This window comes from Pseudorca crassidens, chromosome 8 (genome assembly GCF_039906515.1).
Source record: "Pseudorca crassidens isolate mPseCra1 chromosome 8, mPseCra1.hap1, whole genome shotgun sequence".
NCBI lineage: Eukaryota > Metazoa > Chordata > Mammalia > Artiodactyla > Delphinidae > Pseudorca > Pseudorca crassidens.
This window is the reverse complement of record NC_090303.1, coordinates 101,054,847-101,080,358: the sequence shown is the minus strand read 5'-3', so window position 1 is coordinate 101,080,358 and position 25,512 is coordinate 101,054,847. Positions and strand designations below refer to the sequence as shown.

Here is a 25,512-nt window from a genome sequence, read left to right as displayed (position 1 = left end):
ATATACACGACCAAATGTAAAAGAGCTAGAGGGAAGCAGCTGCACAGCACAGGGAGACCAGCTCGGTGCTCTGCGATGACCTAGAGGGGTGGGATAGGGAGGGTGGGAGGGAGGCTCAAGAGGGAGGGGACATGGGGATATATGTATGCATGTGGCTAATTCACTTTGTGTACAACAGAAACTAACACAGCATTGTGAAGCAATTATACTCCAATAAAGATGTACTAAAAAAAAAAAAAAAGAGGGGCTTCCTTGGTGGCGCAGTAGTTAAGAATCTGCCTGACATTGCAGGGGACACTGGTTTGAGCCCTGGTCCAGGAAGATCCCACATGCCACGGAGCAACTAAGCCCGTGCGCCACAGCTGCTGAGCCCATGTGCCACAAGTACTAGAGCCCACGCGCCTAAAGCCCGTGCTCCGCAACAAGAGAAGCCACCGCAATGAGAAGCCCACGCACCGCAACGAAGAGTAGCCCCCGCTCACCACAACTAGAGAAAGCCCGCGTGCAGCAACGAAGACCCAACACAGCCAAAAATAAATAAAATAAAATAAAATAATTTATATAAAAAAAAGAATAAAATAATGCCATCGGCAGCAACATGGATGGACCTAGAGATGATCATACTAAGTGAAGTAAGTCAGAAAGAGAAAGACAAATGCCATATGATATCACTTATATGTGGAATCTAAAACATGACACAAACAAACTTATCTACGCAACAGAAACAGACTCACACGTAGAGAACAGACTTGTGATGGCCAAGGAGGTGTGGGTGGGGGAGGGAGGGTTGGGAGTTTGGGATTAGTAGATGCAAACCATTATATATAGGATGGATAAACAACTCCTATTGTAAAGCACAGGGAACTATATTCATTATCCTGTGATAAACCATAATGGAAAAGAATAAGAAAAAGAATATATTTATATTATATTTATACATAACTGAGTCACTTTGCTGCAGAGCAGAAATTAACACAACATTGTAAATAAACTATACTTCAATACGTTTTTTTAAAATATTAAAAAAAGAGTCTGTGTGATGGGGAAAAGCATCACGATGGATCCTGTGCCGTCCTGATCCCATCCTGATTTGGAAAAACAAAGAGGTTATTATATAAGGCACGTGGGGGTTACTTGAGGACGTCTGGTTATGGATGAGCTAGTCGACGATGGTTGAGAGCTCTCGCTCATCCTTTCAGGTGTGACACTGGTACTACGTTATGTAGAAGGACTGTCTGTTCGTAGGACATGCCTGCTGGAGTGCTTGGCGGGAAGCGTCCACAACTACTGCCCATCACCTCCGCCAAAATATGTGTGTGTGAGAAACAGAGGGAAAGCAAATGGGGTAAATGTTAACTAAGAATCATTCAAGGTGGTCATTTTTCAAAACGAAAGGCTTGGGGAGGGCTTCCCTGGTGGCGCAGTGGTTGGGAGTCCGCCTGCCGATGCCGGGGACGCAGGTTCGTGCCCCGGTCCGGGAGGATCCCACGTGCCGCGGAGCGGCTGGGCCCGTGAGCCATGGCCGCTGGGCCTGCACGTCCGGAGCCTGTGCTCCGCAACGGGAGAGGCCACGGCAGTGAGAGGCCCGCGTACCGCAAAAAAAAAAAAAAAAAAAAAAAGGCTTGGGGAAAAATCTGTCTGTCTTTCCCTCTATAAATTCTGGGTTTCCTGTCTGGCTTAAGGGGATACCTCTTATCCCAAGATTAGACAATACACTTTTAACTTTCTTCTGTATTTTTAAGAGCTGTATCTTTTTCGTGGTGCAGCAGCGCATGCCGGCTCGGAACACAGAATCTGAGAATGGACTCCCCGGGTCCGGGTCCTGCCTCTGCCATTGTGAGGCGACCAACCTCGGGCAAATTCCTCTACATCTCGGTGCGTCAGTCTCCTCATCTTCAAGATGGGGATGATAACACCCCAGGAACGTCTCGAGAATGGCAAGCAAGCACGGAGGGCAGAGCCTGGCACGCAAGCACTAACAGAAAGCTATTCTTTCGAGTTCTTTCTGAGATGCCAGATGAGATGCAGCCACCCTTCGCTCAGAACCCTGCGGCTCCCTGGCACCTGAAGCACGAGCTGTCAATCTCGCGATGTCTGCAGCACAAACAAAGTGCTGGAGTGTGGGGTGGCGCATTTGAATAGTTTAAAAACACGCTACGCCAGCAATTTTCATAATAAAATCACGACTCTGGTAAAACAGCGTCTCGCGGTGCCTATCAAAGCAGCCAGGTACGCCACAGGGCTCCCCCCACGTCCCTCCACGCTGGGTCACTGGGTAGAAAGCCCATCGAGGCCCTGGCGTGCGGCGCGCTCTTTCGGAAATACAGTTTTTCTTCGGTGCCAACTCAGCATCACCCGGCCCATCCTCTCCTGCTTGGAGCAGAGGGACACCCCACTCAGCCCACTCCCAGCTGGGCTGCACCAGGCAGCACTGGGACCTGTACCCCCGCGTGCCGCAGAAATCAATGTTCCCCTTGATCGAGTTCAGGGGGCACCCTGGAAGGAAAGGCAGTGGCAATGCCCAAGGCACCCAGTTCAGAATTCCGAAGGGCCTCCCCGCTCCTCCCCCCACCCCACGGCTGCACACGGCTGCCTCCGCCTGGACCACCCAGCCCTCACTCTCCAGGACGGATTTTCTCTTGCAGACAGAGGGGAAGGACTCTCTCCCGTGCCCCCTGGGGACCCTGCCCCCTCAGTGGGTCTGTGTTAAGCTGTTTGGACTTGGGTCAGGGTCTCCGTATCTATGCCATTGGTGCCCCCAGCGTGGACACAACTGACTGCCCTGAACCTGCATGGGGCCTGTTCCCCCTGTACCCATGGGAGAGACCCAGGTGGTGGCCGGTGTCCCTCCCTTGGCCTCACACCCACTGTCGCCAGGCGAGGGTCACACAGTTGGGGCAGAACGTGGCCGCCTCCCGGGGCCGCAACCCAGGGCAGCTTTCTCCCCGGGCAGGTCGCGGGCTTTAGGGCGACCAGTCAGAAGCACACGCCGGAAAGCAAGACACCTTGCTCTCGGGGACCTAGCAGCTCTGGCCCAGCTCTGAGCCCTGGAGGAAGAGGCCAGAGAACTCCACGCACCGCCCCTCCTCCTGGTCACCCCAGTGCCGGCGAGGCACAAGCTGGCGGCCCAGACTCTGCGGGGAGGCACGGGCCTCAGAGAGAGAAGTTAGGCCCCTCCACAGACAGCCCCCGCCCCACCCTGCTCTGGGGGCTGCAAAGCTCCACCTCAGGGGCCTCACAGCCCCCTGCCCTTGGCTGCTCGGGGCCAGCGGGCTGGGAGGGGACCCCACGGGCAGCACCGTGGCCCTGGAGGGGACGGAGCAGTGTGATACAGGCGAGGGCTCCCTGAGCCACCTCCAGGTCCAACAGGGCCCCTGGGCTGGGTACAGAGCAGGGAGGGGCTCTTGGTCACTGGTACCTGCCAGGCTGGTACTGGGCTGGGGGCCCGAGGCCCACTGGCCATGGGCTCAGTGTCCAGGAGGAAAGCAGCAGATGAGGCCGGCACCAGCTTGGGGCCGGTGGGAGGAGAGCACCCACTGCTCCAGGCCCCACGAGGGACCAGGCCAGGGGAGACTAGGGGCTGGGGAGGGACACCCAACAGACCAGAGCCTCGAACGGGAAAGGTGGGCGATGGAGCTGGACAGAGGCAGGTTTAGATCCCAGCTCTTCTCGCAGGTAAAGGGAAGTAATGGCCCTGGAGGGGCTGCCGTGCGCTCAGGGCCCACTGAGAGAAGCGAGGCCCAAGGGCCACAGCCGGCAGGGGATGGGGGATACCCAGGAAGGGAGGTGAGAGCCTGTTAACACAGTTTCAGGATGGCGTGTCCGCCCCCCGCCCCCCCGACACCCGAGAGTGACAGCCTGGGAGAGAATGAGAGCTCTGCAGGGTGATGGGCTCTGTCTTCTCTGGGTTGGCTGGAGGGGCCTCAGGACATCCCATCCAAGATGTCAGTCACCAAGGGCCTGCTAAAGGCAGAGAGCGGCCCAGCCCAGCCCACTGGCAGCTTCCCTGCTGGCTCCCCGGACAAAGGTTAACAAGAGCGAGTTGGTGAACGCAGCACCACAGGATGCTCCTTCCTGGGCGGCTCCACAAACATCTCATCTCCAAGCAGAGCAGGGAGGGGAAGGTCTCCTTACTTCAGGGCCCGGAAGTGAACTGAGAGACAGAGCAAGGAGGCCAACCCAGGCTGCTGGCTGAGAGCGGCCTTATTCTGTGCCGTGTGTTTTCAGAGAGCACGTGTACGTTTACGACATTTTCGCTATTATATACACGTTACTCAGCGTAAAGACAAAACACAAACCAAAAAAAAAGCTTCCAAAGAACAGCTCCTGCCTAAGACACCAGGATGGGGTGAGGGGAATATTGTGACTTTGCTGGTGACACATCCTGGCACAACTGACTGTGGGTCACGGCTGAAGGGGACATGGCCGGGGGATCACCCGGCCCACCTCTCCTGTGAGCTGGAAGGAGAGTACCACGGTGAAGTGCAAAGGCCCGGGGCCTCACCGCCCTGCTGCTCAGCAGTGACCTTGAATCCCTGGTAGGTGGCTTCCACCCTCTCTGGTCCACAGAGCGAGGGCTGGGCTTACAGTCTGCACGGCTGGCCGGCTGGCCGGCCTACATAATCGGCACCCTATTCCCTGGTGGTCTGCACTTCACAATCCAGCACTTTAGTCCATCAAGCATCAGGAGGATACGCAGAGGCCAGCCAGTCCACGGACTGTGCTGTTCACACGAGCTCTGCCCAGCAACAGGCTCGCTGTCCGGCACGTCCACTCCCGGTCGGGCCCACCGGCCCTTGCCCCCAAGCAGATGGAAGAGCCTTTCCCTGCCATCTCCCTTCCCCTCACCCTAATTCAGGATTATCCTCGGGCTGTGATGCAGAGGGGGCGGGCGGGGACGTAAGTAGGGCAGAGCGGCAGCCACGTGGGATGAAACCGCCAAACCCAAGTGACGCGAGCCACGCTGGGGCCCGTGGGCAACCCATTCTCAACCAAGACGCTGACTAACAAGAGCCTGGACGTGATCCACGCTGGGGCCCGTGGGCAACCCATTCTCAACCAAGACGCTGACTAACAAGAGCCTGGACGTGATCCCCAACAGACACGCGCCCTCTCCTCCAGCTTCTTGCAAAAGAGCGGGGTCTGGGCTCACTCCCCACCTTCCGCCTTGAGCAAAACCGTGTGAACCTCGGTTCCAGAACTTGAGAACCTCTGGACGGGAACACGTTTCGGGGCCGAGCCCCCTCAGCAGTAGTTGTGCTTCCGGGTTTGAAGAAAATCCACGGCGACAAAAAACTACTGTGACTTCAGTAACCCTTCTAAATAGATTTATCTGCTACCCATCACCACGGCCTGAGCAGGTACTCAGGAGTGTTTGTTGAATGACTGAGTGAAAACGGCAGGATATACGTGAAAGGCACGTTACTTAAAAAATTTTAATATGATACTTTAGAAAGATGAATCCAAAAGGATATACTTCTGTATTCAATTTTTCCAACGAACAGGAATTCTTTTGTTACCTTATAGGCTAAAATTAGAGCTGTTTTTCCAACACCAGAGACACTGGCCACGCACGGCTCTTGAGCCCTTGAAATGCGGCCAGTCCAAATGGAGAGGCACTGAGCGGGTGAAACACAGTTTGAAGACTTAGTTGAGAAAAGAATGTAAGATGTCTCATTAAAAATTGTTATATTAATTAATTCATTTATTTATCTTATTTAATTTTTGGCTGTGTTGGGTCTTCGTTGCTGCGCGCAGGCTTTCTCTAGTTGCTGTGAGCGGGGGCCACTCTTCATTTGCAGTGCACAGGCTTCTCACTGCGGTGGCTTCTCTTGTTACGGAGCACGGGCTCTAGGCGCGCGGGCTTCGGTAGTTGTGGCTTGCGGGCTCCAGAGCACAGGCTCAGTAGTTGTGGCGCACGAGCTTAGTTGCTCCGCGGCATGTGGGATCTTCCCGGACCAGGGATCGAACCAGGCGGATTCTTAACCACTGCGCCACCAGGGAAGCCCCGTTATATTAATTTGTTAATTGTGCATTGAAATGATAATATTTCAGATACAATGGATTAAATAAAACGCATTATTAAAGATAATTTTTTTTTGCTTTCTTAATATGGCTACTTGAAAATTTAAATTTACACATGACTCACATGTGTAATTGGTGCTGAATTAAGAGGAAATACTTTAATCGACGGGCAAGCAATCAGATGAAAGCAATGCTGGGTGCCTGTGTGACACACTCCTTGTGACCAGCTGTGGTCCAGGGTCTGCTGCAATCAGCTGGAACGTCAGACAAGTCCGGACCTGGCACCCCTCCTTGGGGCCTGCCAGGCTAAACCAACTTACCCCAAACTCTGCCCCGCCAGGTTCTCCCGTTCGCCCGCTCGGGTTCAGGGAGCATGACTGGGGAGCCACCGCTGCAGGTGCCACGAGGGACACTCCCTCCCTGAGTCCTCTCCGCAGCCCTGCAAAGGCTGGAGCCCCTGTGAACACTTCCGAGGGGCCGGGCCTGGTCTAAAAGCTTTGCACGCGTTAATATACTTCACTGTCACACCTACACAATGAGACGGGTGCTTGTTAAACTCATAATAGCAACAAGGAAGCCAAGACACAGAAAGGTTACGGAACTCACCCAACAAGGAAGCCAAGACACAGAAAGCTTACACCACTACTAAGTGTTAGGAATGCACATCTAGGCAGCCTGGCTCCAGAGCCGGGTGTACCCACTACCCTGTACAGACTGTGACAGAGAAGGAATGACACCAGGCTCCATCCTACCACATCATCCAGGCCAAAACAGTCTAGAAGAGTCTAGAAGCAATAACCAGGACGAGTGGGGCTTCAGAGGGACTGAAAGCCACCAAATCATCACAGTGCTTCTTAGCAAAGGGCCTTCATCTAGGGTCTGTTTAACCAAAAAAGTTCTCTGGGCAGGGAAGTGCATCTGCCCCTCCCTGGAAGAGACCACACACAGAGGAGGGGCCGGGAGCTCCCACCAGGAGCAGAGCAGGAGCCCCGAGTGGGGTCCAGCTCTCCCGGCCTCCCAGCCCTGCCGCACACACAGACCCACAGACACACACGGAGAGGCCATGACTGGGCTCGAATCCCACTCTACCAGCTTGGGCTCCAGGTTCGCAAGCCAGCAAAGCAACAAATTAAAAGGCAAAAGAGAAACTGCTGTGGGCGGGTGCACCAACAGTGGCAAGGAGGGGTGCTGACAAACAAGAAAGAGAAAGAAAATACACACTATAAACAGGCACGACAACAGCAGAGGCATAGACATCCCTCTGGGACCATGTGCTGTGGGCTCACTCACCTTGGTGCCCAGGGCCCCGGGAGGGCCAGAGTGCTGCCAGAGAGATCAAGACCCCAGCTCCCCTCCAGCAATCGGCAATGTATGCCTGATATATGTTTGCATATTAAAACTGTCCTACACAGGGGCTTCCCTGGCAGTCCAGTGGTCAAGACGCTGCGCTTCCACTGTAGGGGGTGTGGGTTCGATCCCTGGTGGGGGAAGTAAGATCCCACGTGGCGCAGAGCCAAAAAAAACAAAAACAAAAACAAAACTATCTTACACACATTAAGAAAAAGAGTAACAAACCACGAGGAAGATGAATAAAGGATATGACGGGAATTCAACAAAATACAACAACCAAAAACATTATGTTTCATGTTGACTCTCACTAGTGATCAGATACACACAAGATAAAACAACAACAAAAATCATTTCTCTTCACCTTTCAAGTGGACAGGGTGGGCAGGGAAAAGGCAGTCTCTGCCCCAGGGAAACGGGAAGGGCCTTCCTGCAGGGCAGTGTGGCGCACAGAGAAAGTCCCCAAAAGGTCGTGCGTGCCCGATGGCCTCACTGTTTTCTCCCACTTGGGAATTTGTCCAAAGGAAATAATCAGACAAGTGTGAAAAGATCTAGGTACCAGGAGACTTGGATCAACTGCACGCAGCCCCTCAGCTCACCACGAGCACGCACTGGGCGCTCGCTCTGTACCAGGCACCGCTGTCGGCACCCACCGCGCCTAACTCCATCACACTGTCACTACCCCTCCTCCTTACCTGAGGAAACTCAGGAACAGAGGCGATGACCAGCTCCTGGAGGGCTCCCAGGCAGCGCGTGTCATATGCTGCGCACAAGAAGGCAGCCTCAGAACCTCCCACTGAATGGAGTCTGCCCTCCCTGGACCAGGGACCCAAGACTGAGATGATCCAAATGCTCGAAGGCGGGGTCACAGAGAGCTGTGCAGATGAAACCAGAACTGGGTTCTAGGAGAACCGGCCGGGGGGATTGGGGGCGCCTTTATGACTTGCCCGAGTTCTCACAGCCAGTCGGCGGCAGAACAGGAATGAGAACCCAGGTATCCCAACTGCCCCGCAGGGAGCTGCCAGACGGGTGCATGAACGCAGATGCCTTTCTTGAAACTGAGACTCTGGTTCCCCTTCTCCCAGTGGAGTATTTCCCACAGAAGTCCCACTTTCGCTGTAAAACGCCAAGAGTGTCATCAATCATAGAGCAGTAGACAGTAGATATATATAGGAGAGAAAGCAGATGGGAAAGACACCCATCAGACAGACAGACAACAGCAGGTACCTTGGAGAGGGGTGGGGGGCACACACATTTCTTCGACTTCCTTTCCACATTTGAATGTGTTATAACCAGCATGCATAATTTTTGTCATTTAAACATATATTTAGGGGCTTCCCTGGTGGCGCAGTGGTTAAGAATCCACCGGCCAATGCAGGGGACACGGGTTCAAGCCCTGGTCCGGGAAGATCCCACATGCCGCCGAGCAACTAAGCCCGTGTGCCACAACTACTGAGCCTGCGCTCTAGAGCCCGCGAGCCACAACTACTGAAGTCCGTGCACCTAGAGCCTGTGCTCCATAAGAGAAGCCACCGCAATGAGAAGCCCGCGCACCACAACGAAGAGTAGCCCCCGCTCACCGCAACTAGAGAAAGCCCACGCGCAGCAATGAAGACCCAACGTAGCCAAAAATTAATTAATTTTAAAAATAGTAAGTTATTAAAAAAAATAAAATAAACATATACTTAAATTTTTTAAATGTTCAAATATTTTGGAGTGTTTCTTGACCAAGCATCTTTCTCCTACGCACAACAGCCATGCTGCTCATAGAAGGGAGAGCCCCCCTCCAAGAGCCAGTTGGGGATTCAAGACACTCAGAAGAAAACCATGGCAGGAAAGAAGAGCTCGGGGTCACCCTTAAGTGATACTCTAAAAGCTTCCAAAAGTTCAACTCGAGGTCAAAACCTTGCCTGAGAGGCACCCAGAAGGGCTGACTGGGTGTCCAGCCTGGCCCAGCAAAGCTCAGTCGGCCCATCCATGTGAGGGGAGGAGCACGAGGCCTGGAGGTGGAAAACCAGGCAGAGTCCCCGGCTGTGCCGCTCCTGTGCGGCCTTGGGAAGTGACTCCGTCTCAGTCCTAGGAGATCTCATTTGCAAAATGGAGATGATACCTGCAAACCGGAGAAGACTGCAAAGGATTGCAGAGGCCTCGTGACCATCTCCAGCAGGCAGGTGAGGAATGTTAACTGGTGGAACACTGCGCAGCCCATGGTCCCCATCCTCAAAGCAGGAGATCCCGGTCCCCTCCCTTCCCGCTTCCATAACCCTAGAGCTCAGCTCCATGCACCAAAATTAGCTGCCCCTCACCCCTGGCCTGCGTGGTGGAAGTTGGCTAGGCGTCAGGAGGAATGCTCTCTGGTTCAACTAATCTCGAGTTACCTGCATATTAAGAAGAGAATGGGGGCAAGCCAAAGGGACCTAAGTGGGTGTTCAGGAGATGCTGGGCAGAGACACAGGAGTTCTCAGGGCCCCGGGCCTGCCTCCCCCAAGCTAGGGCCTCCTTCCCCCTCCATTCCTGAGGTTCTGAGGCCAGAGGCCCGCTGACAGCTGCTAGGGAGGGCTCACAGTCAAATGTACGGCGTGGACACTAAGAGCTCATTAATCCACCTCTCCTGCCTGCTCTCCCCGTGGCCTTCTCCCTCTGATCCAGCCGGCACTGCACAGAGAGTAAGTTCTCAAATGCAACCGGCTCTCAAATACGACCTGCCGGTTGGCTTCTACTTCAACCCTCTCGTGACAGCCCATCTCCTGCAGGCTTAAGGGTCACCCTCGTATGGTCTTCCGGAACAAGGTGAGGTGTAAGTGAATTAATACAGGATAAAGCATTCAAAACTCCCGAACCAGGGTCCTCCCGCCTGTCCCCCGTGGACTCAACGCTCCAGGCACGCAGACCAGCCTGCTGTTCCTCGAACCCCGACCCTTGCCGCCTTTGCCAACCTGTTCCCTCTGCACGGAGCACCTCTCAGACCCTGCGCCTGGCACACATTCAGTTAAAGAAATAACTGGTAGAGGAAAGTTAGGGTATGTGCCAGCCACAGGGTGTTGACGAGCGAGGACCGTCTTATCTATACGGTGCCTTCCACCTGGCAGAGAGCTGGAGCGCAGTGAAGGAGGACTGAGTGGGGGGTGGGGAGGCTGCATCTCGAGGCTGCCCGAGTTCCCGCAGGCTTGGGGTCCTGACAAGGCTTCCCCAGTCTCTCATCTCCGCCCTGCTTTTCTTAAAACCCGGCCTTTATTCCTGCCACTCCCAATCCCCCCTCTGGCACCTCCTACACGCTGATCCATTCACCTCCAGGGTCTAGAGCGCTGGCTCAGCCCCCTCTCTCCCCTCCTGCTCTCCACTGCGCTAGATGCGACTGGACCACACAGTAGGCGCTAAATAAATGTATCTGGAACAAACGCAGCTTTCCCAGGCCACTGGCACCCACACTGATATCCTCTTTTTCAGAACTCCTAGAGCTCTTCTGTGCAAAGTCCTAAATAACCAGTCCCCCACCAGGCACTCATTCTCCAAACCAGCTAATTCCCAGAAGGGGCCGGGGAAGTTACAAATGCAGATCCCTGGGCCCCCATCCCGAACCCACGGGAGGGAGCCTCAGAAACGCAGACTTGAGCAAGTCCCACAGGCGAGAATTAGCAGCAGGTTGGGGGACGCCCACCCCGAGGAGCAGGCAGAAGGGAATCAGCTCAGGAGAGGGCTTCTCTGTCTCCAAAACGCACACCACTCTGCTCTCTGCATCAGAGCGCTGTTGCTGGGATCTAGTCACAGCACACAGACGAAACAGGGGACAAACTCTAGAGCCCTGGGCAGGCCTGCAGGGAAGCCTGCAGATGCTGAGGCTGCCCCCTCCGACTGCCCTGCCCACAGGTCCGGACCCCCTTCTCTCTTCAGCCTAATTTTGAACCAGACAGGAAAACCCGCACCTCTTTTTACCTGAGTCCTTTCAGAATGTTACCAAGCCCGGAGCCCACAGGGGCAGGCAGACGGTGCCTCTCCGAGGAATTTCACTGCTTAAAAACCCCTGGGGGAAAACCAAGGGCCAAGGGAACAAGTCACCCAGTTGACAAAGCCGGGTTCCTGCCGCAGCAGTAGCCTCCCGGGGCCACAGTCCGCTTCCAGGCCCTCCATGCGGGCCTCCCCTTGGGCAGACCTCCCCGGGCTCACATCGACTCAGGGACAAGCCTGCCTTTCCAGGCCACCTGCTGGGACCCCAAGGGCTGCTTCTCCCAACACCTCATCCTGGCTTCCGGCTCACTTGGCCCAGCACCCCTGCGTTCTGTATGCCCAGACTGTCCCCCATCTGGACCAAGGCCTGGTTCCTTCGTGTCCTCTTTCTAGGACACAGCCAGGACACCCGAGCAAGCCCCGGGAGCACCCCTCGCTGCAGGTCCCTCGCTCCTCTGAGCCTCGGTGTACCCACCAGGGAGGTGAGAGTGGCTCAAGGGCTCCGCACGCAGTAGGCTGTCTATGCCTCCGTCCCAGCTCCTGGTGACATTCCGCTCGTTCCTTAAGACCGTAGGGTGGACAGGTTTTCTCTTTCCTTGGACTTTGGTGGGAAAAGGAACTCCCTCCCTCCAGATCCTGTCCTGAAACACAGGAAAGCTCAAAGTTCCTCTGCTTCTTCCTGCCCTGGCCACGGGGTGAGAGGGGCTGACAGAAGCAGACAGAGAGAATACAGGAGGGCAAGGTGCCACCACGCTTCCTCAGTCCCAAATGCATCCCGACCGCATCTCCGCAGTCACCTTCAAAGCTCAAACGCACCCTTCACTAAAGTATTACTGAATGAGGCTTCTTACACACTAGGAAAATGTCATCCCTTTCCCCTAAGAGGCTCACCCCTAGTAAACATAGGATCAGCCTCCCAGGCGATGAATGTGTTTATGTAACAGTCTCGACCCAAGTCCGCTGGGCCCTGGCAGGGGCCTCGGTCAGGCTCAGAGAGTGAGCAGGGAAACGCCCGCCAGAGAAGCTGCTGCCCTCCCTCCACAGAGAGAGAAGGTGCCGACGCCGCTTTGCAGGACGGCGGCAATATGGTTTGGCAGATGGGGAGAGGAAGGATATACGGCAGAAATCGGAGAAGGAGTTTTCTGGGTTTTTTTTTTTTTTTTTTGATGCCTGCCTACAGCAGAAAAGCTGGGGCGACAGGAGTGGGAAAGCAAGGGTGAGGTGGGTAATAAAGATGGGTTCCAAGAGAGAGGCTGGAAAAAAAAAGGGGAGAAGAAGAAAGAGGTGGGAGGTCTTGCCAAGAAAGAGCAGGGAAGTAGGGACCAGGAGAGCTGGGAACGGATGTGTGAGGAGCAGCTGGGCCCTGGTGACAATGAAACACTGGGTCCCAGGATCCGCAATGGTGATACCAAGCTTCCAGGCTAAGCAGACGGAATGTGGGGTACTTCCAAATCGCAATGGGGAAGCTGGTCACGGGGGAGGGCTCTAAGGGGAAATTCCGCCTATCGTGTTGAATTCAAGATGGGGGTGAAAACCCAAGTATGTCCCAGGAACTCTGGCCTCCACATCACGGAAGATGCCGGGCCAGAGACCTCCTGAGCTCGGGGGGCGGGGGTACTGTTAAGGAAGCGGGAGTTAGACGTGGAATCCGGCCAATTCTGCCTCTCCCTGCTCTGGACGCCATCCCTCCCCTCCTGGGGCTGTCCCACTCCCTCCAAAAGGGGCTGTGAGGGGTGGGGGAGGCATCTTGGTGCTGGTCAGGAACTTACTTCCTCTGGGGAAACAGGGAAGCTGCAGGGAATGGCATTTCTTCCCCCCACCCCCCACCCCTTCAGATCTAGGAGGAAATATTGGTCATCTCCTCTCTTTGGGGCCCCTGGCTCACACAAATGCCATCTCCTGGTCCCCAGCCACACCGATGATTCAGGCCATTTACTCAGATCCATGCTAACGAGTTTTTTTCTGTCACCTAATTAGTTCACAGTGAACTCAGCCTTCAGAGGAAAGAGATGCGATGCGAGAGAGCTGGGAAAAGGACAGAAAGAAGGCAGACGGGAATGCTACACGAAAAGAGCAGGACCCCAGCTCTAAACTGCGTTCCCCTACCCCCAAAAGACCAACTATGCCTTCCTCAGCCACGGGGACCTCTGAAAGCAGAAACGGGGTGTTCAGGTGAAGGACACCCCCAAGAGCCTCACGCAATGAGAGAAAGATGGGAGTGCGGCCCTAACTCTGAGGCCCAAGTACTGCACAGGGCCCTGCCCACAACCCCAAGTCACCAGCAAAAGGCCTTGCCCTCTGCCCGCATTTCCGAGCCCACCACCTGCTGGCGGGCGCCCCCCTGCAAATGGAGCCGGAGGAGGAAGCAGATGGCCCAGGGCCAGGCCCATCTGCCCCACATGCGTTCAAAGGTCACCACGCCGCTGGGGTGTCTGCCGGTGCTGCCCGTCCCCACCACACCCGGGGTCGTGGTACATCTGCCAGCAGCGTGCACCCACTTCCTCTGCCCCTCAGTAGCCGAAGTCCAGGGCCCGAGAGCCTAGAGAAAGGAGCGCTGGGCAGCTCAGTGGCCCGGGGTTCTAGTCCCCGACGCCTGGCGCTGTGTCCCTGGAGGTCGGTCAGCGCCCACCAGCCCCGAGCCCGCCTCTCGAGCGGCTCCCTGGAGAGCAGCGGCGGGTGCCCGGCGCGCGGGGGACCCAGCGAACGCGCCGCTGGCCCGGCCGGGGCTTCCCACGCGGCCCCGGCGCCCAAGCCCCGCGCCAGGCCTGGCCCGCGCCCGCCGGGCCGCGGCAGCGTGGAGGGTGTGCGTCGGGAGAGCGAGCCTCGGCGAGCGCCACCCTCCGGGACCCGCGGGCGCTGGGCCCGGGAATGCTGCCATCCACTAACGGGAGGCTCCGATCCACCGCTCCGCTGCGGGCAGGGCCGGGACAGCGGCTGAGACGCCTCTCCGGCAGCGGCCCCACCTCCCGGCCCGCCGAGGCCCTCCGCCGCGCCCACCCTACCCGGCCATGCCTGACCAGACCTGGCCTCTGGACCCCAGAACCTCTGTGGTTCCGAGCGCACCCGTCCCCGGAGCGACACCACCCTCACGCCCTGGAGCACTAAGATCAGAAAACCTGTCCCCTGGCACGGGACCTGCCCCCAGCCCCAAAGTGTTCCCGGACGAGAAATGGCGAAGCCTGGCCGCCGGCTATGCAGCGCCAGCGATCAGCAAACCGCGTAGCCCCGACCTCAGGCGCGCGAGGACCCCCAACGGGGAGAGCGTGGCCGGAACGGGCCAGCAAAGGCCCCGGCCGGCGCCGGAGAAGCCACCGCGCCCCAGCTCCCGCAGCCCCCGGCTCAGCTCACCCTCGATGGAAATGACGTGCTCCCGGATCTGGTTCTGCAGCGCCAGGTCCTCGATGCGCTCGATCAGGTCGTAGATGGCGTAGATATTGGGATGCACGGACTCGAAGCGCTGGATCTCGGCCCGGATGGCCGCCGAGTTGGAGAGCGCGAACTGCTGGGGAGGCCCGCCGGCCAGCTGCTGCGAGGGGCCGCCGCCGCCCCCGGCCCCCGGCCCTGCGCCGCCGAACTGCCCGCCGCCCCCCGCGCCGCCGCCGCCGCCGCCCCCCGGCGCCGCCAGGCTCGGCTGCTGCTGCGGGCTCTGCCCCCCGCCCGCCTGGAAGTTCATGGTTCCGGAGCCGCGGGGCCCGAGGCGGGCCCGGCCGGATCCCTGGGCGGCGCGGCGGCAGCGGCAGCGGCGGCGGGCGGGCGGGCGCGCGGGGCTGGCGGGGCCGGGACTAAGGAGCCGGCGGCGCGGGGCTAGTGCATGGGGCCGGGGGCCGGGGGCCGAGGCCGGGAGGCGCCGCCGCGCACGCTGTGGCCACCGCTGCCGGGCGCTTCCCGGCGCCGCGATCCCGCTGCCTGGGAGCAGCCTCCAGCGGCAACAACAACGGGACCGGGAGCGCGCGGCCCGGGCCCTCCCCCCGCGTCATGCGCACGCACCGCCGCCCCCGCCGGCTCCAGCACACGCAGCCCGAGCCCCCCTCCCCGCCGCCCCCGCCCCCGCCCCTCCTGCGCGCGGGCCCCAGCGCCCCCGCCCCTCGCTCTGCTCGCTGGCTCTGCAGCCTCCACCCCCGAGCCGCGCGCTCCAGCCCCGGCGGCCGGGCCCCTCCCACCCAGCTTCGGCCCTTCCGCCTCCTCTCCAGGCCCCACCTACACCCGCCGCGAGGGGCCCTCGCTTCGAGAGGACAGCTGCACTGCCCCCCTCCCGGCCCCGGCTGTCGCTTTCGCCTCCCTGCGCTGGTCTGGGTGGGGTGTCCGATCTCTGGGCAGCGCCCGCACAGTGCCCTGCGCCCGAGGGTACTGATGAACGCGGCTGATTGGCCGAGGAGGGTCGCCAGGCCAGGCCCAGTTGCGCCTCCCTTACATCGCCCTGCCTTCAGTGCGGCACAGGCTCCCCTGTCCCAGGGCCCTGAGGTCAACCCTAGAGACCACGCCGACCCAGGGTTCTCTCTCGGGCCCTGCCTGGACTCTCCATTGCCGGCTGCAGCAGCTAGGCTGGAAATCTGGATTCCCGGATTCTATTTCCAGTTCTTCCTGAGGAGAGCTTCATCTGCGGGGCCCTTGGAAATGACACTTTAAACAACAACGTCCCCACACTTATCTTCCAGCCTCTCCAAGAAGACACCCACTGCCGGACCGGGAGAGGACCAGTGAACACAGCTGGACCCCACTGAAAGGGGGAAGGAAGAAGAGAAAGGAATCAAATATTATGCCTTCTTTCCCACTCACCCCATTCAAGACACGCACCAGAGTCCACATGACTGTCTCAATTTTCTTTGTCCTCTCTCCCTTGTCTATACTGTGTTCCTGTCCACTCCTGGGGCCAGGGAGTTCCCTCAACGTCCTAGTTCCTCTGCATCCCCATTGCTAAAGCTGTATGCAGTTCTGCTAGCCACCCCCCCAACTTTTCTGAACCCCATAAGAGGGGGCATTTGCAGAGCACTGGTCCCAGCCAATCAGCCTGCCAGGGCTACACCCCGATGTCCTCTGGCACAGTCATCCTTTTTACATATCCTTCCACTTCCCAGGCCAAGCTGGGTCTTTTCCCAGCAAAAAGTTGCCCACCATTCAGCTACCTACACAACTCTACCCCAGTACCAACCCAGTCACCATTCCTAAGTTTCTTGTACCTTCCAAAGAAGCTGGTGCGAGCTAATCAACACCGGGGGCCTCCCAAACTCCTGAGGGATGTGGGTTCTACGTACCTGCTTGACCTTCAGAATGTCTTGCACCCTCTCTGGGCTTCATCTGCAAAATATAGTGGTTGGACAAATCACCTACCCTATGTTCTGTAAGTCTAAGAGCAATATCTAACATATCTTTTAGAAGCTTAGTTAGAATTGACATCAAGCAGTTGCACCAGGTACCTCCCAGTAGAGCTGTTGAGGGTAAAGAGTCCCTCAGAAATGTTGCCCCGGCAGCCAGCACATTCCTGTTTTAGCACTGGTGGGCTACTTGTCTCCTTTATTAGTATATGAGTGACAAGAGGGCAGGGATAGAGTCTGATTCACTGTACTCCCAGCATCTCACCCAGTGCCCAGCACATAGTATACATTTAAAAAATATTTCTAGAATAAATGAATAAATGGGAAGGAAGGAACTGGAAATAAGTTAGTTCTTTATATTATAAATCTAAACTGACTGTCCCAAGGCAACATTTGGAGTGCTTGCTCCCACAAGTAAGCATTTGCTATCAGAACACTAGGGTGCATTACTTTTAATCAAGACTGGTCTATACAGTCTAGGATGTAAGATCTCTGTGCCTCTCTGTGGCTATAGAAGCCCAGAGGGAGGGAAAACCCATGGAAATTAACTGGCCCGGGCCAGGCCGAGGCTCAACAACCCCTGTACAGCAATACTCTAGAAATACCTAATTTCTGAGGCCAGATTTGGGTGGAGGAAGTGTTCTAATACCAAGTGAACAAATATCTGCTGTGTGACAGATCCCCTACATAGTTTTCACACTTGTTTAATAAAACACCTAATTTTTTCCTTACAATTGTCTTATGAGGTATGTTTTAGGAACGAAGAAATTTAGGTTCAAAGAGATTCAATAACGCACACAAGGTCATATAGTTGATAAGCACGGGATAAGGGATCAGCATTTGTGCCAGGTTCCAAAGTCCATGCTTCTTGCACAGTCTTACAGGGGCAAAGTGGAGGAGGGGACCAGGTAAATAAGGCAGCCCAAGCTGCGGTGGCCAGCCCTGAAGATGGATATCCTCAGCCAGCCTGGTGGGGCAGCCCAAGGCTACTGGGCTCTGGGCTGAAGAGTCAATTTGGAGGGTCCAGGATGCCTTCCGGCGTCCACTCTGACTTAAGAGTAGGCCGGGGTAGGGTCCACCTGAGCTCCCCAAAGGCTGCATCTCGAAACACCGGTGCTCTGACACGCTCCAGCTGACGAACTGACGTTAGTTTCTGGAGTGATACATGCCCTGGCTGCCCGAGGGGTAGGGGGAGGATGCTGCTGCCGCCCAAAACCTCTGCGGACTGGAACAACCCCCAGACACGCCCCCACCAGCCCCTCAGCGATTTGCGGGCACCGAGACCGGGCAGCCGAGCCCGCACGTGGGTCCGCAGGGCGGAGGGCGGGGACTGCTCACCGCGCCGGACTACAAGACCCACAATACTCCGGGCTGCGGCGGCGGCGCAGCGGCAGCGGGGAAGGCGCGGGGGGTGCCTTCAGGTGTCTGCGACCTCGCCACCTCCCGCCCGGAAGTGCCTGAGGGTCCGCTATGGGGCTGGCGGAGCCAGGCGGTGAGTCCCTGCGCCTTGACCGTACCCACCCCGCCGCCACCTCAGCTGGCCCCCGCTCGCCCCGCCCCGGGATCGCCCTCCCGCCACTCGGGGGTGGGTGTGGGGGGCGGGAAGATGGGAGGGGTGATAGAGGATCAGGGTGGGGAGGGCGAAGTCTCGGATTCCCGGCCGAGATCTGGGGTCCTGCAGCAGGCTGAGTTTGGAGAGGCTTCCAGAGGAGGCGCGGGGTCGGGCCGCCTCGGGGTGGGGTTTGAGTGCACCAGGAGCGGCCGAGTTGGGTGGGGGGTGGCAGCCCTCGGAGGTTCCAGTTTGCCAAAGGGCGCAATTTGACTTTTGGCGTGTGGAAGCCTTGGGAAGCGGTCCCGTGCCGCGGGTCGGGGTTTGGGTAAATGGTAACCGGGAGGTGTGTGTGTGGAGAGACCTTTTTCTTCCCCCTTGGAGAAACTTCAGCGACGGAAGAGTAGATAAGCTTGGGGTGAAATAGACGAAGGAGTAGATAAACTTTGGGATGACCTAGACGGGAAGAATAGGTAAGCTTTGGGGTGAAGTTTGGTGGAGGTTGAATTTAGGGGAGAGTCGCTTAGAAGGTCAAGGCCCTGACCTCGGAATAGGGTTTGGGTGAATTGGGCAGCTGGTTGAAGACCTGATCTCAGGTTACAAAAAATTAGGACTTGGGATTTGGTGATGGGAAGGGGTACGTGGGGCAAGTTTGGGGTAACTGGGTGTCAGAGCGGTCCGTGTCCCACGGTGGGGCTCGGGTATGTGGGCAGAGGTCTGAGGACTGTGGGAGAGTTGTGGTGGGGTGGGGTCAGGAGCGCCCCCGAAGTTCAGAGGGCTCCTGGCGGGTGAGCCAGGCCCTCATGGGTTCTTTGTGCCTCTCCAGCTCGGTAGCGCAGCGGGCAAGGCAGGTGCCATGGCCCTGATCGAAGGGGTGGGTGATGAGGTGACCATCCTTTTCGCGGTGCTTGCCTGCCTTCTGGTGCTGGCTCTCGCCTGGGTCTCAACACACACTGCCGAGGGCGCTGATCCACTGCCCCAGCCGTCAGGGACCCCAGCACCGACACAGCCCAGCGAAGCCATGGCGGTCACCGACAGCATCAGAGGGGAGGCCCCAGGAGCTGAGACCCCCAGCCTGAGACACAGAGGTCAGGCTGCACAGCCAGAACCTGGCGTGGGGCTCCCAGCAACACCGCCACCTCCAGACTCCCCCCAGGAGCCCCTAGTACTTCGGCTGAAATTCCTCAACGATTCAGAGCAGGTGGCCAGGGCCTGGCCCCATGACACCATTGGCTCCCTGAAAAGGTAAGCCGGGAAGAGAGGACAGGAATAAAGTGCTAAAGAGTGGGGTGGGAATGATCACAGACCTAGAAGGGCCACTGAGGATATCAGTATCTGAGACTTATCCCTCCGTTTATAGATGAGGGAACTGAGGCCCCCAAATCACACACCGTATTGTTCCCCTGAAGCAGGAGGGGCCCCCTTAGAGGCCCTGACTTGGGTGGTAGGTGGAGGACAGAGGTGAGGGTGGGAGAGTTATTCCGGGCAAGGGGCCAGGATTGCCTGAGACCTGCTCTATTACCCAGGTCGCTCTCTCCTCAGGACCCAATTTCCTGGCCGGGAACAGCACGTGCGACTCATCTACCAAGGGCAACTGTTAGGAGACGACACCCAGACCCTGGGCAGCCTTCACCTCCCTCCCAACTGTGTTCTCCACTGCCACGTGTCCACTCGGGTGGGTCCCTCACACCCACCGTGCCCACCGGGGTCAGAGCCAGGCCCCTCCGGGCTGGAAGTAGGCAGCCTGCTGCTGCCCCTGCTGCTTCTGCTGCTGCTGCTGCTCTGGTACTGCCAGATCCAGTACCGGCCCTTCTTTCCCCTGACCGCCACTCTGGGTCTGGCCGGCTTCACCCTGCTCCTCAGTCTCCTGGCCTTTGCCATGTACCGCCCGTAGTGCCTCCACGGGCCCTTGGCAGTGTTGCTGGCCCCTCCGGACCTTGCTCCCCACGACACGGTGGGAGTTGCTGTCTGCCCAGGCCTGCCTCTCCGACCTGCCTCTTCCCACTACCCTGGAGCCCAGCCCTGCGCCGCAGAGCACTCCGGGGGCCAGCGGAGGCCCCTCCCTGCGACCTCCACGGCTCTGGGCCGCCCCCCGGGGCAGCTGGCCCTCAGCGCCCACCAACAGTCGGCTCCTCCGGGTCAGACAGCTGCTGTCGCTGCCTGGGCCCTGGGCAGAGCCGGGCCACGCCCCTGGGCCCTTCTTAGTGTTCTGCCTGAGAATCCAGCCACCTCTAGTCCCTGACAGCTCCTTGGGCTGATTTAGGGACTCAAAGACTGAGGGGCCGGAGAAGGGGAGCTGGGAGGGGTGGAAGGGGTTCTCTGGAACATGTGCAGATTAAATAACTGTGAAGTTTTCACCCTTGGTGTATGTCTGCGTGTGCGGGCCCGGGGGCCGGGGAGCTCTTGCCCACTGGGAGACAAGGCATGAAGGGCGCCGACCGGGCACTTCGCTCTGCCCAACCTGCCCAGCCCGGCCGCTGACTCCCCGTCACCTTTTCATCCCAGCCTCAGCCCCCTAGCCCTTTGGCCCCGCCCCGGCCCCGCCCCATCGCCGCGCGCGCAGCTTCCCGGAAGCAGGGGGCGGGGCGCGCGGCGACCTGGCGCGCGGGGACTGACGGGAGCCACGTCTTTGCTGGCCGAGGACTGTGCCGCGGTTGGCGTCTGGGCGGCGATCCGGGGGCTGCTGGGAAGATGGCGGACTCGGTGGCCCCCTGATGAGGAGGCCGCGGGGGGAGCTCGGTCCCCGGGCCCCGAGACCGACCGAGGGAGCGATCTGCGCGGGGCCTGGGGAGCCATGTAGGGGTGGTGCCTGCGGGGCGGGCCGCGGGAGGGCGGCGGGAGTTGGTGTTGGCGACCGTGCCCACGGTCTCCTGGCATCCCCGGGCCGGGTGGGCGTTGGGGGAGGGCCCTGACACCGCCGACTCCGCGCCATGGCAAAGCTGAGCCCTCGGGCTCCACGGGCGCCCTCCAAGGTGGGCCCTGCGTTCTCGTTTCACGGGCGAGGAGACTTGGGCAGAGAGACGAAGCCACTTGTCCAAGGTCACGCAGCTGGTAAGTGGGAGCACCCAGCATGGAACCCAGGACCGTCCGGCTGCGGAGCCCGCGCTCCACCCTCTGTGCCGCCGCCGCCTCCTGCGGGAGGGGGAGGTGGTCGGGAGGGCGTATCGTCGCGGCGAGCTGGGCTCCAGGCTGGGCGCGACCACTAACCAGATTCGTGACCTCGGGCTTAACGTAACCCCCTCGCCTCTCTGGGCCTTGGTTTCTCCACTTGTGAAATCGAGGTAATGCCAGCCCTGCCTCCCTCCTCATAGGCCTGTAAGGAGGACGAGAGGGGATAATGCATGTGGAATTGCTTTGTAAATATCCCTACGCTGAGCACACTGAAGGATTACGATTGCTGTTTCAGAGGATGGAAGAAGGCAGAGAGGGGCGGGTTGGGAAGTGGAGCAGAGCAGTCATAAAGAAGGGTGAACATGAGTCAGGGTTGCTCTGACCCCAGGCTCCACCGGATGGGGAGCGAGGTGAGGAGTAGATAGCTGGTCTTTCTCACCGTTGGAGAATACCTCACCCCCTTTTCTGGGCCACCCCTCAGGGTCTCCATCACCCAACTCCATGCTTCGAGTCCTGCTCTCTGCCCAGGCCTCCAGTGCTCGGCTGTCTGGCCTGCTGCTGCTCCCACCAGTACAGCCCTACTGTCTGGGGCCCAACAAATGGGGAGACCGGCCTCCTGGAGGAGCCCCCCATGCAGGCCCTGTGCAGGGGTTGCAGCGGCTTCTGGAACAGGCGAGGAGCCCTGGGGAGCTGCTGCGCTGGCTGGGCCAGAACCCCACCAAGGTGCGCGCCCACCACTACCCTGTGGCACTCCGTCGCCTGGGCCAGCTCTTGGGGTCTCAGCCACGACCCCCTCCTGTGGAGCAGGCCACACTTCAGGACTTGAGTCAGCTCATCATCCGAAACTGCCCCTCCTTTGACATTCACACCATCCACGTGTGTCTGCACCTTGCAGTCTTACTTGGTGAGGACGGTGTCTGGGGGGTGGGTGGGCGTTAACGGAAGAATAGAGAAACAGCAGAGGACCCGAGATCGCTGACAGAACGCACCCCTCGGGCTTGCCAGGAACGGCACGTACGCCGCCACACTTGCTGCTGCTCCCCTGTATCCGTGGCAGACATCACGAGTCAAGCAGCAGGTGCTGCAGCTTAGCTAGGGTGCCACCCCAGGTCCCTTCTAATACAGCGCTCTAGGAAGCCCCTGCAATTTGTTACCACTGGCAAGAGATGAGAACTCACTTGCCTTCTTTGTATAAGGCCTTCCCCACAGACTGTTCTGATACCTTAGTGCACGTGATATCTCACATTTCTCTAGTGTTTCCACGTGCTCTGTAGCAAACCTTCCAGCCCAGAAAACAGAGATGAGAAGGATTGGGGATTCATTAACTAAACCAGGACTGGAGCAGAGCAGAGCAACTCCCGGTTGCTAGGACTGCCTCCTCTGACCCTCTCCTCCTCAGGCTTCCCATCAGATGGGCCCCTGGTGTGTGCCCTGGAGCAGGAGCAAAGGTTCCGCCTCCCTCCGAAGCCACCTCCCCCTCTGCAGCCTGTCCTTCGCGGTGGGCTAAGGTTGGAAGCTGCTCTCAGCTGCCCCCGCTTCCAGCGGCATCCACAGCATCACCTCATCCGCAGCCTGGCAGGTGCTGGAGGGGGTTAAGGTTCATGGGAGGAGGGGAGCTGAGGCGGAGGCAGGTGGTGTCTGGTGGAATCTAGTTGAGGTCTGACCTGAGGGTCCGGTGTGATGAGCTGTTCTTTGCAGAGGCCAGGCCAGAGGAACTGACGCCCCACGTGATGGTGCTCCTGGCCCAGCACTTGGCCCGCCACCGGTTGCGGGAGCCCCAGCTTCTGGAAGCCATTGCCCACTTCCTGGTGGCCCAGGAAGCCCAGCTCAACAGCAAGGTGGGATTACCTCCCACCTTCCCATGCTCCTCTCCTACTCATCCCATCCTAAGACACCTGGCAGGCCTAACCCCCACCCAGCCTGATTGGCTGCTTCTATCTGCAGCAGACAACCCAGTTAGGCTCTCTGCTCTTTCCCGTGGGGTTCCACCTTTGCTCACACCCTCGCTGGCTTGTCCAGCTCCCCAGCATGTATGCCTGGGTTGTCTGCACTTCTCCAAACACTCTTTTTTTTTTTTCCTTAAAGAAGATGTTGGGGGTAGGAGTTTATTAAGTTATTTAATTATTTTTGGCTGTGTTGGGTCTTCGTTTTGTGCGAGGGTTTTCTCTAGTTGTGGCAAGTGGGGGCCACTCTTCATTGCGGTGCGCGGGCCTCTCACTATGGCGGCCTTTCTCGTTGCGGAGCACAAGCTCCAGACGCGCAGGCTCAGTAGTTGTGGCTCACGGGCCTCGTTGCTCCGCGGCATGGGGGATCTTCCCAGACCAGGGCTCGAACCCGTGTCCCCTGCATCGGCAGGCAGATTCTCAACCACTGTGCCGCCAGGGAAGCCCTGCAAACACTCTCAGCCCCTGTCTTAACTTGGTTGATCCCACTCTGCTAAGTCTTCAGGGACAGAACCCACAGCCACGTCTCCTCTGCTTGTTTGAAGACTAATCGCGTGGAGCTCAAGCAGTGCTTACCCTGTTGAGCTTCTGGTGTGTGTGTAGAGGGATTGTCCTGCCTTTATGGTGATGCTGTGAGCTTGCAGGCCAAGCCTCCCTGAGGTCCAGCTTGTAAAGGATACTGGAGAACCGCTTCGCGCTGGGTGATGGGCTGCCCTTGCTCCGCAGGTGGTACAGAAGTTGGTCCTGCCCTTTGGGCGACTGAACTACCTGCCTCTGGAAGAGCAGTTCATGCCCTGCCTTGAGAGGATCCTGGCTCGGGAAGCAGGGGTGGCCCCCCTGGCAACTGTCAACATCTTGATGTCACTGTGCCAGCTGCGGTGCCTGCCCTTCCGAGCCCTGCACTTTGTTTTTTCCCCAGGTTTCATCAGCCACATCAGTGGTGCGCAGACTGGAGGGCTGGCTGGGTCCCGGGGAGCCAGTGGGCAGGGGAAGCAGGGTGGGGGTCTGCAACCCAGTAAGCCTTGTCCTGCTTTCCTGCAGGCACCCCTCACGCCCTGATTGTGCGGCGCTACCTCTCCCTGCTAGACACGGCCGTGGAGCTGGAGCTCCCAGGATATCGGGGTCCCCGCCTTCCCCGAAGGCAACAAGTGCCCATCTTCCCCCAGCCACTCATCACCGACCGTGCCCGTTGCAAGTACAGGTGGATGGGGCAGCTTTGGGGAGGGGAGGGGAGTGGCCCGCAAGAAGCACGGGGTAGGCCAACCCGGGGGACCATGTTCTGTGTGTGCTGCTGCGCCCTAGGCAGTCAGAGCGGAGCAGCAAAGGCATTTCCCAGGGCCGTGGAACTAGGCAGGAGGGAGCTAGAACAAGTGTCTTGGGGGCTTTCCTGATACCGGTGTTCCTCTCCCCCTCAGTCACAAGGATATAGTAGCCGAGGGGCTGCGCCAGCTGCTGGGGGAGGAGAAGTATCGGCAGGACCTGACCGTGCCTCCAGGCTACTGCACAGGTGAGCTCCGGGTGGGCCAGCGGCTCGCCAGGACACGGAGCCTCCGCTGAAGGCCAGCAGCTCTCTCTCTCCATGCCCTGCAGACTTCCTGCTCTGTGTCAGCAGCTCTGGTGCTGTGCTCCCCGTGAGAACCCAGGACCCCTTCCTACCGTATCCTCCCCGGTCCTGTCCCTACACAACCCGTGACCCTGCCCAAAGGTAAGGGAAGAGGGTGGGAGAGCCTCGCCTGCCTTCATAGACAGCAGCTCTGAGCCAGTCACTTCTCCTCCAGGGTGGTACTGATGCTGCGGGAACGGTGGCATTTCTGCCGGGATGGCAGAGTGCTGCTGGGCTCACGGGCTCTGCGGGAGCGGCATCTGGGCCTGATGGGCTACCAGCTCCTGCCGGTGAGAGCCCTCCCCACGCCCACACACTCAGCTAGTACCCCTCCCCTGGCCAGCCAGGCCCTGGGGTAACCTGCTACCCTCTCCCCCTGCAGCTACCCTTCGAGGAACTGGAGTCACAGAGAGGCCTGCCCCAGCTCAAGAGCTACCTGAGGCAGAAGCTTCAGGCCCTGGGCCTCCGCTGGGGGCCTGAAGGGGGGTGAGGGCGTGCACATGGGTTCAGGATGGCCCCCCCATCGGGGGATGGACAGTTTGCACTTTGGCTCCCTCTGCTTTGATTTGTCATTAAAGTTCCTTTCCTTCCCCATTGCACATCTCGTTTCTGGGACAGAGCGGGCTGGAATCCGTCACCTCTCTTCCATTCAAACCCGGCTCACACACACACGCGGCC

General features: G+C 58.5%; 3 protein-coding genes across 10 annotated transcripts in view; 2 read left to right on the top strand and 1 right to left on the bottom strand.

Moving 5' to 3' along the window:
• The window catches only part of AGAP3 (ArfGAP with GTPase domain, ankyrin repeat and PH domain 3), a 56,374-nt gene extending 41,345 nt beyond the window's left edge, over window positions 1-15,029 (bottom strand). Inside the window, exon 1 of one of the 4 annotated variants that reach the window (XM_067747455.1) lies at window positions 14,665-15,029. In XM_067747455.1, coding sequence (XP_067603556.1) covers window positions 14,665-14,989 — 325 coding nt within the window. In that variant the 5' untranslated portion in view covers window positions 14,990-15,029. The remainder of the gene's footprint in view (window positions 1-14,664) is intronic. The other 3 variants (XM_067747456.1, XM_067747461.1, XM_067747459.1) reach the window with 3 other exon arrangements.
• Window positions 15,030-17,967: 2,938 nt separating this feature from the next.
• TMUB1 (transmembrane and ubiquitin like domain containing 1) lies at window positions 17,968-20,534 on the top strand. Of its 2 annotated transcripts, none has more exons than XM_067747475.1 (3): window positions 17,968-18,120; window positions 19,004-19,422; window positions 19,720-20,534. In XM_067747475.1, exons 2-3 carry the CDS (start codon window positions 19,034-19,036, stop codon window positions 20,069-20,071), a joined length of 741 nt encoding a protein of 246 aa, XP_067603576.1. In that variant the 5' UTR covers window positions 17,968-18,120; window positions 19,004-19,033; the 3' UTR covers window positions 20,072-20,534. The 2 variants fall into 2 exon arrangements, with proteins under 2 accessions (XP_067603576.1, XP_067603577.1); XM_067747476.1 differs by lacking the exon at window positions 17,968-18,120 and adding an exon at window positions 18,272-18,650.
• A 244-nt stretch (window positions 20,535-20,778) lies between these two features.
• Window positions 20,779-25,428, top strand: FASTK (Fas activated serine/threonine kinase). Of its 4 annotated transcripts, none has more exons than XM_067747447.1 (10): window positions 20,779-20,973; window positions 21,770-22,192; window positions 22,688-22,867; window positions 22,987-23,126; window positions 23,958-24,171; window positions 24,273-24,432; window positions 24,647-24,738; window positions 24,822-24,936; window positions 25,010-25,124; window positions 25,217-25,428. In XM_067747447.1, the coding sequence occupies exons 1-10, from the start codon at window positions 20,892-20,894 to the stop codon at window positions 25,322-25,324; spliced, it is 1,629 nt and encodes a 542-aa protein (XP_067603548.1). In that variant the 5' UTR covers window positions 20,779-20,891; the 3' UTR covers window positions 25,325-25,428. The 4 variants fall into 4 exon arrangements, with proteins under 4 accessions (XP_067603548.1, XP_067603549.1, XP_067603547.1 ...); XM_067747446.1 differs by lacking the exon at window positions 20,779-20,973 and adding an exon at window positions 20,999-21,228 and having other exon boundaries at window positions 24,273-24,426; XM_067747445.1 differs by lacking the exon at window positions 20,779-20,973 and adding an exon at window positions 21,001-21,228.
• Window positions 25,429-25,512: the final 84 nt, after the last annotated feature.

Excerpts from the sequence above, each read along its gene's own strand:
- TMUB1 (XM_067747475.1), top strand. The coding sequence starts at position 19,034 with ATGGCCCTGATCGAAGGGGTGGGTGATGAGGTGACCATCCTTTTCGCG. Across the intron at positions 19,423-19,719 it reads ACCATTGGCTCCCTGAAAAG|GACCCAATTTCCTGGCCGGG; the intron begins GTAAGCCGGGAA and ends CTCTCTCCTCAG.
- FASTK (XM_067747445.1), top strand. The coding sequence starts at position 21,108 with ATGGCAAAGCTGAGCCCTCGGGCTCCACGGGCGCCCTCCAAGGTGGGC. Across the intron at positions 23,127-23,957 it reads AAGCCCAGCTCAACAGCAAG|GTGGTACAGAAGTTGGTCCT; the intron begins GTGGGATTACCT and ends CTTGCTCCGCAG. Across the intron at positions 25,125-25,216 it reads TGGGCTACCAGCTCCTGCCG|CTACCCTTCGAGGAACTGGA; the intron begins GTGAGAGCCCTC and ends CTCCCCCTGCAG.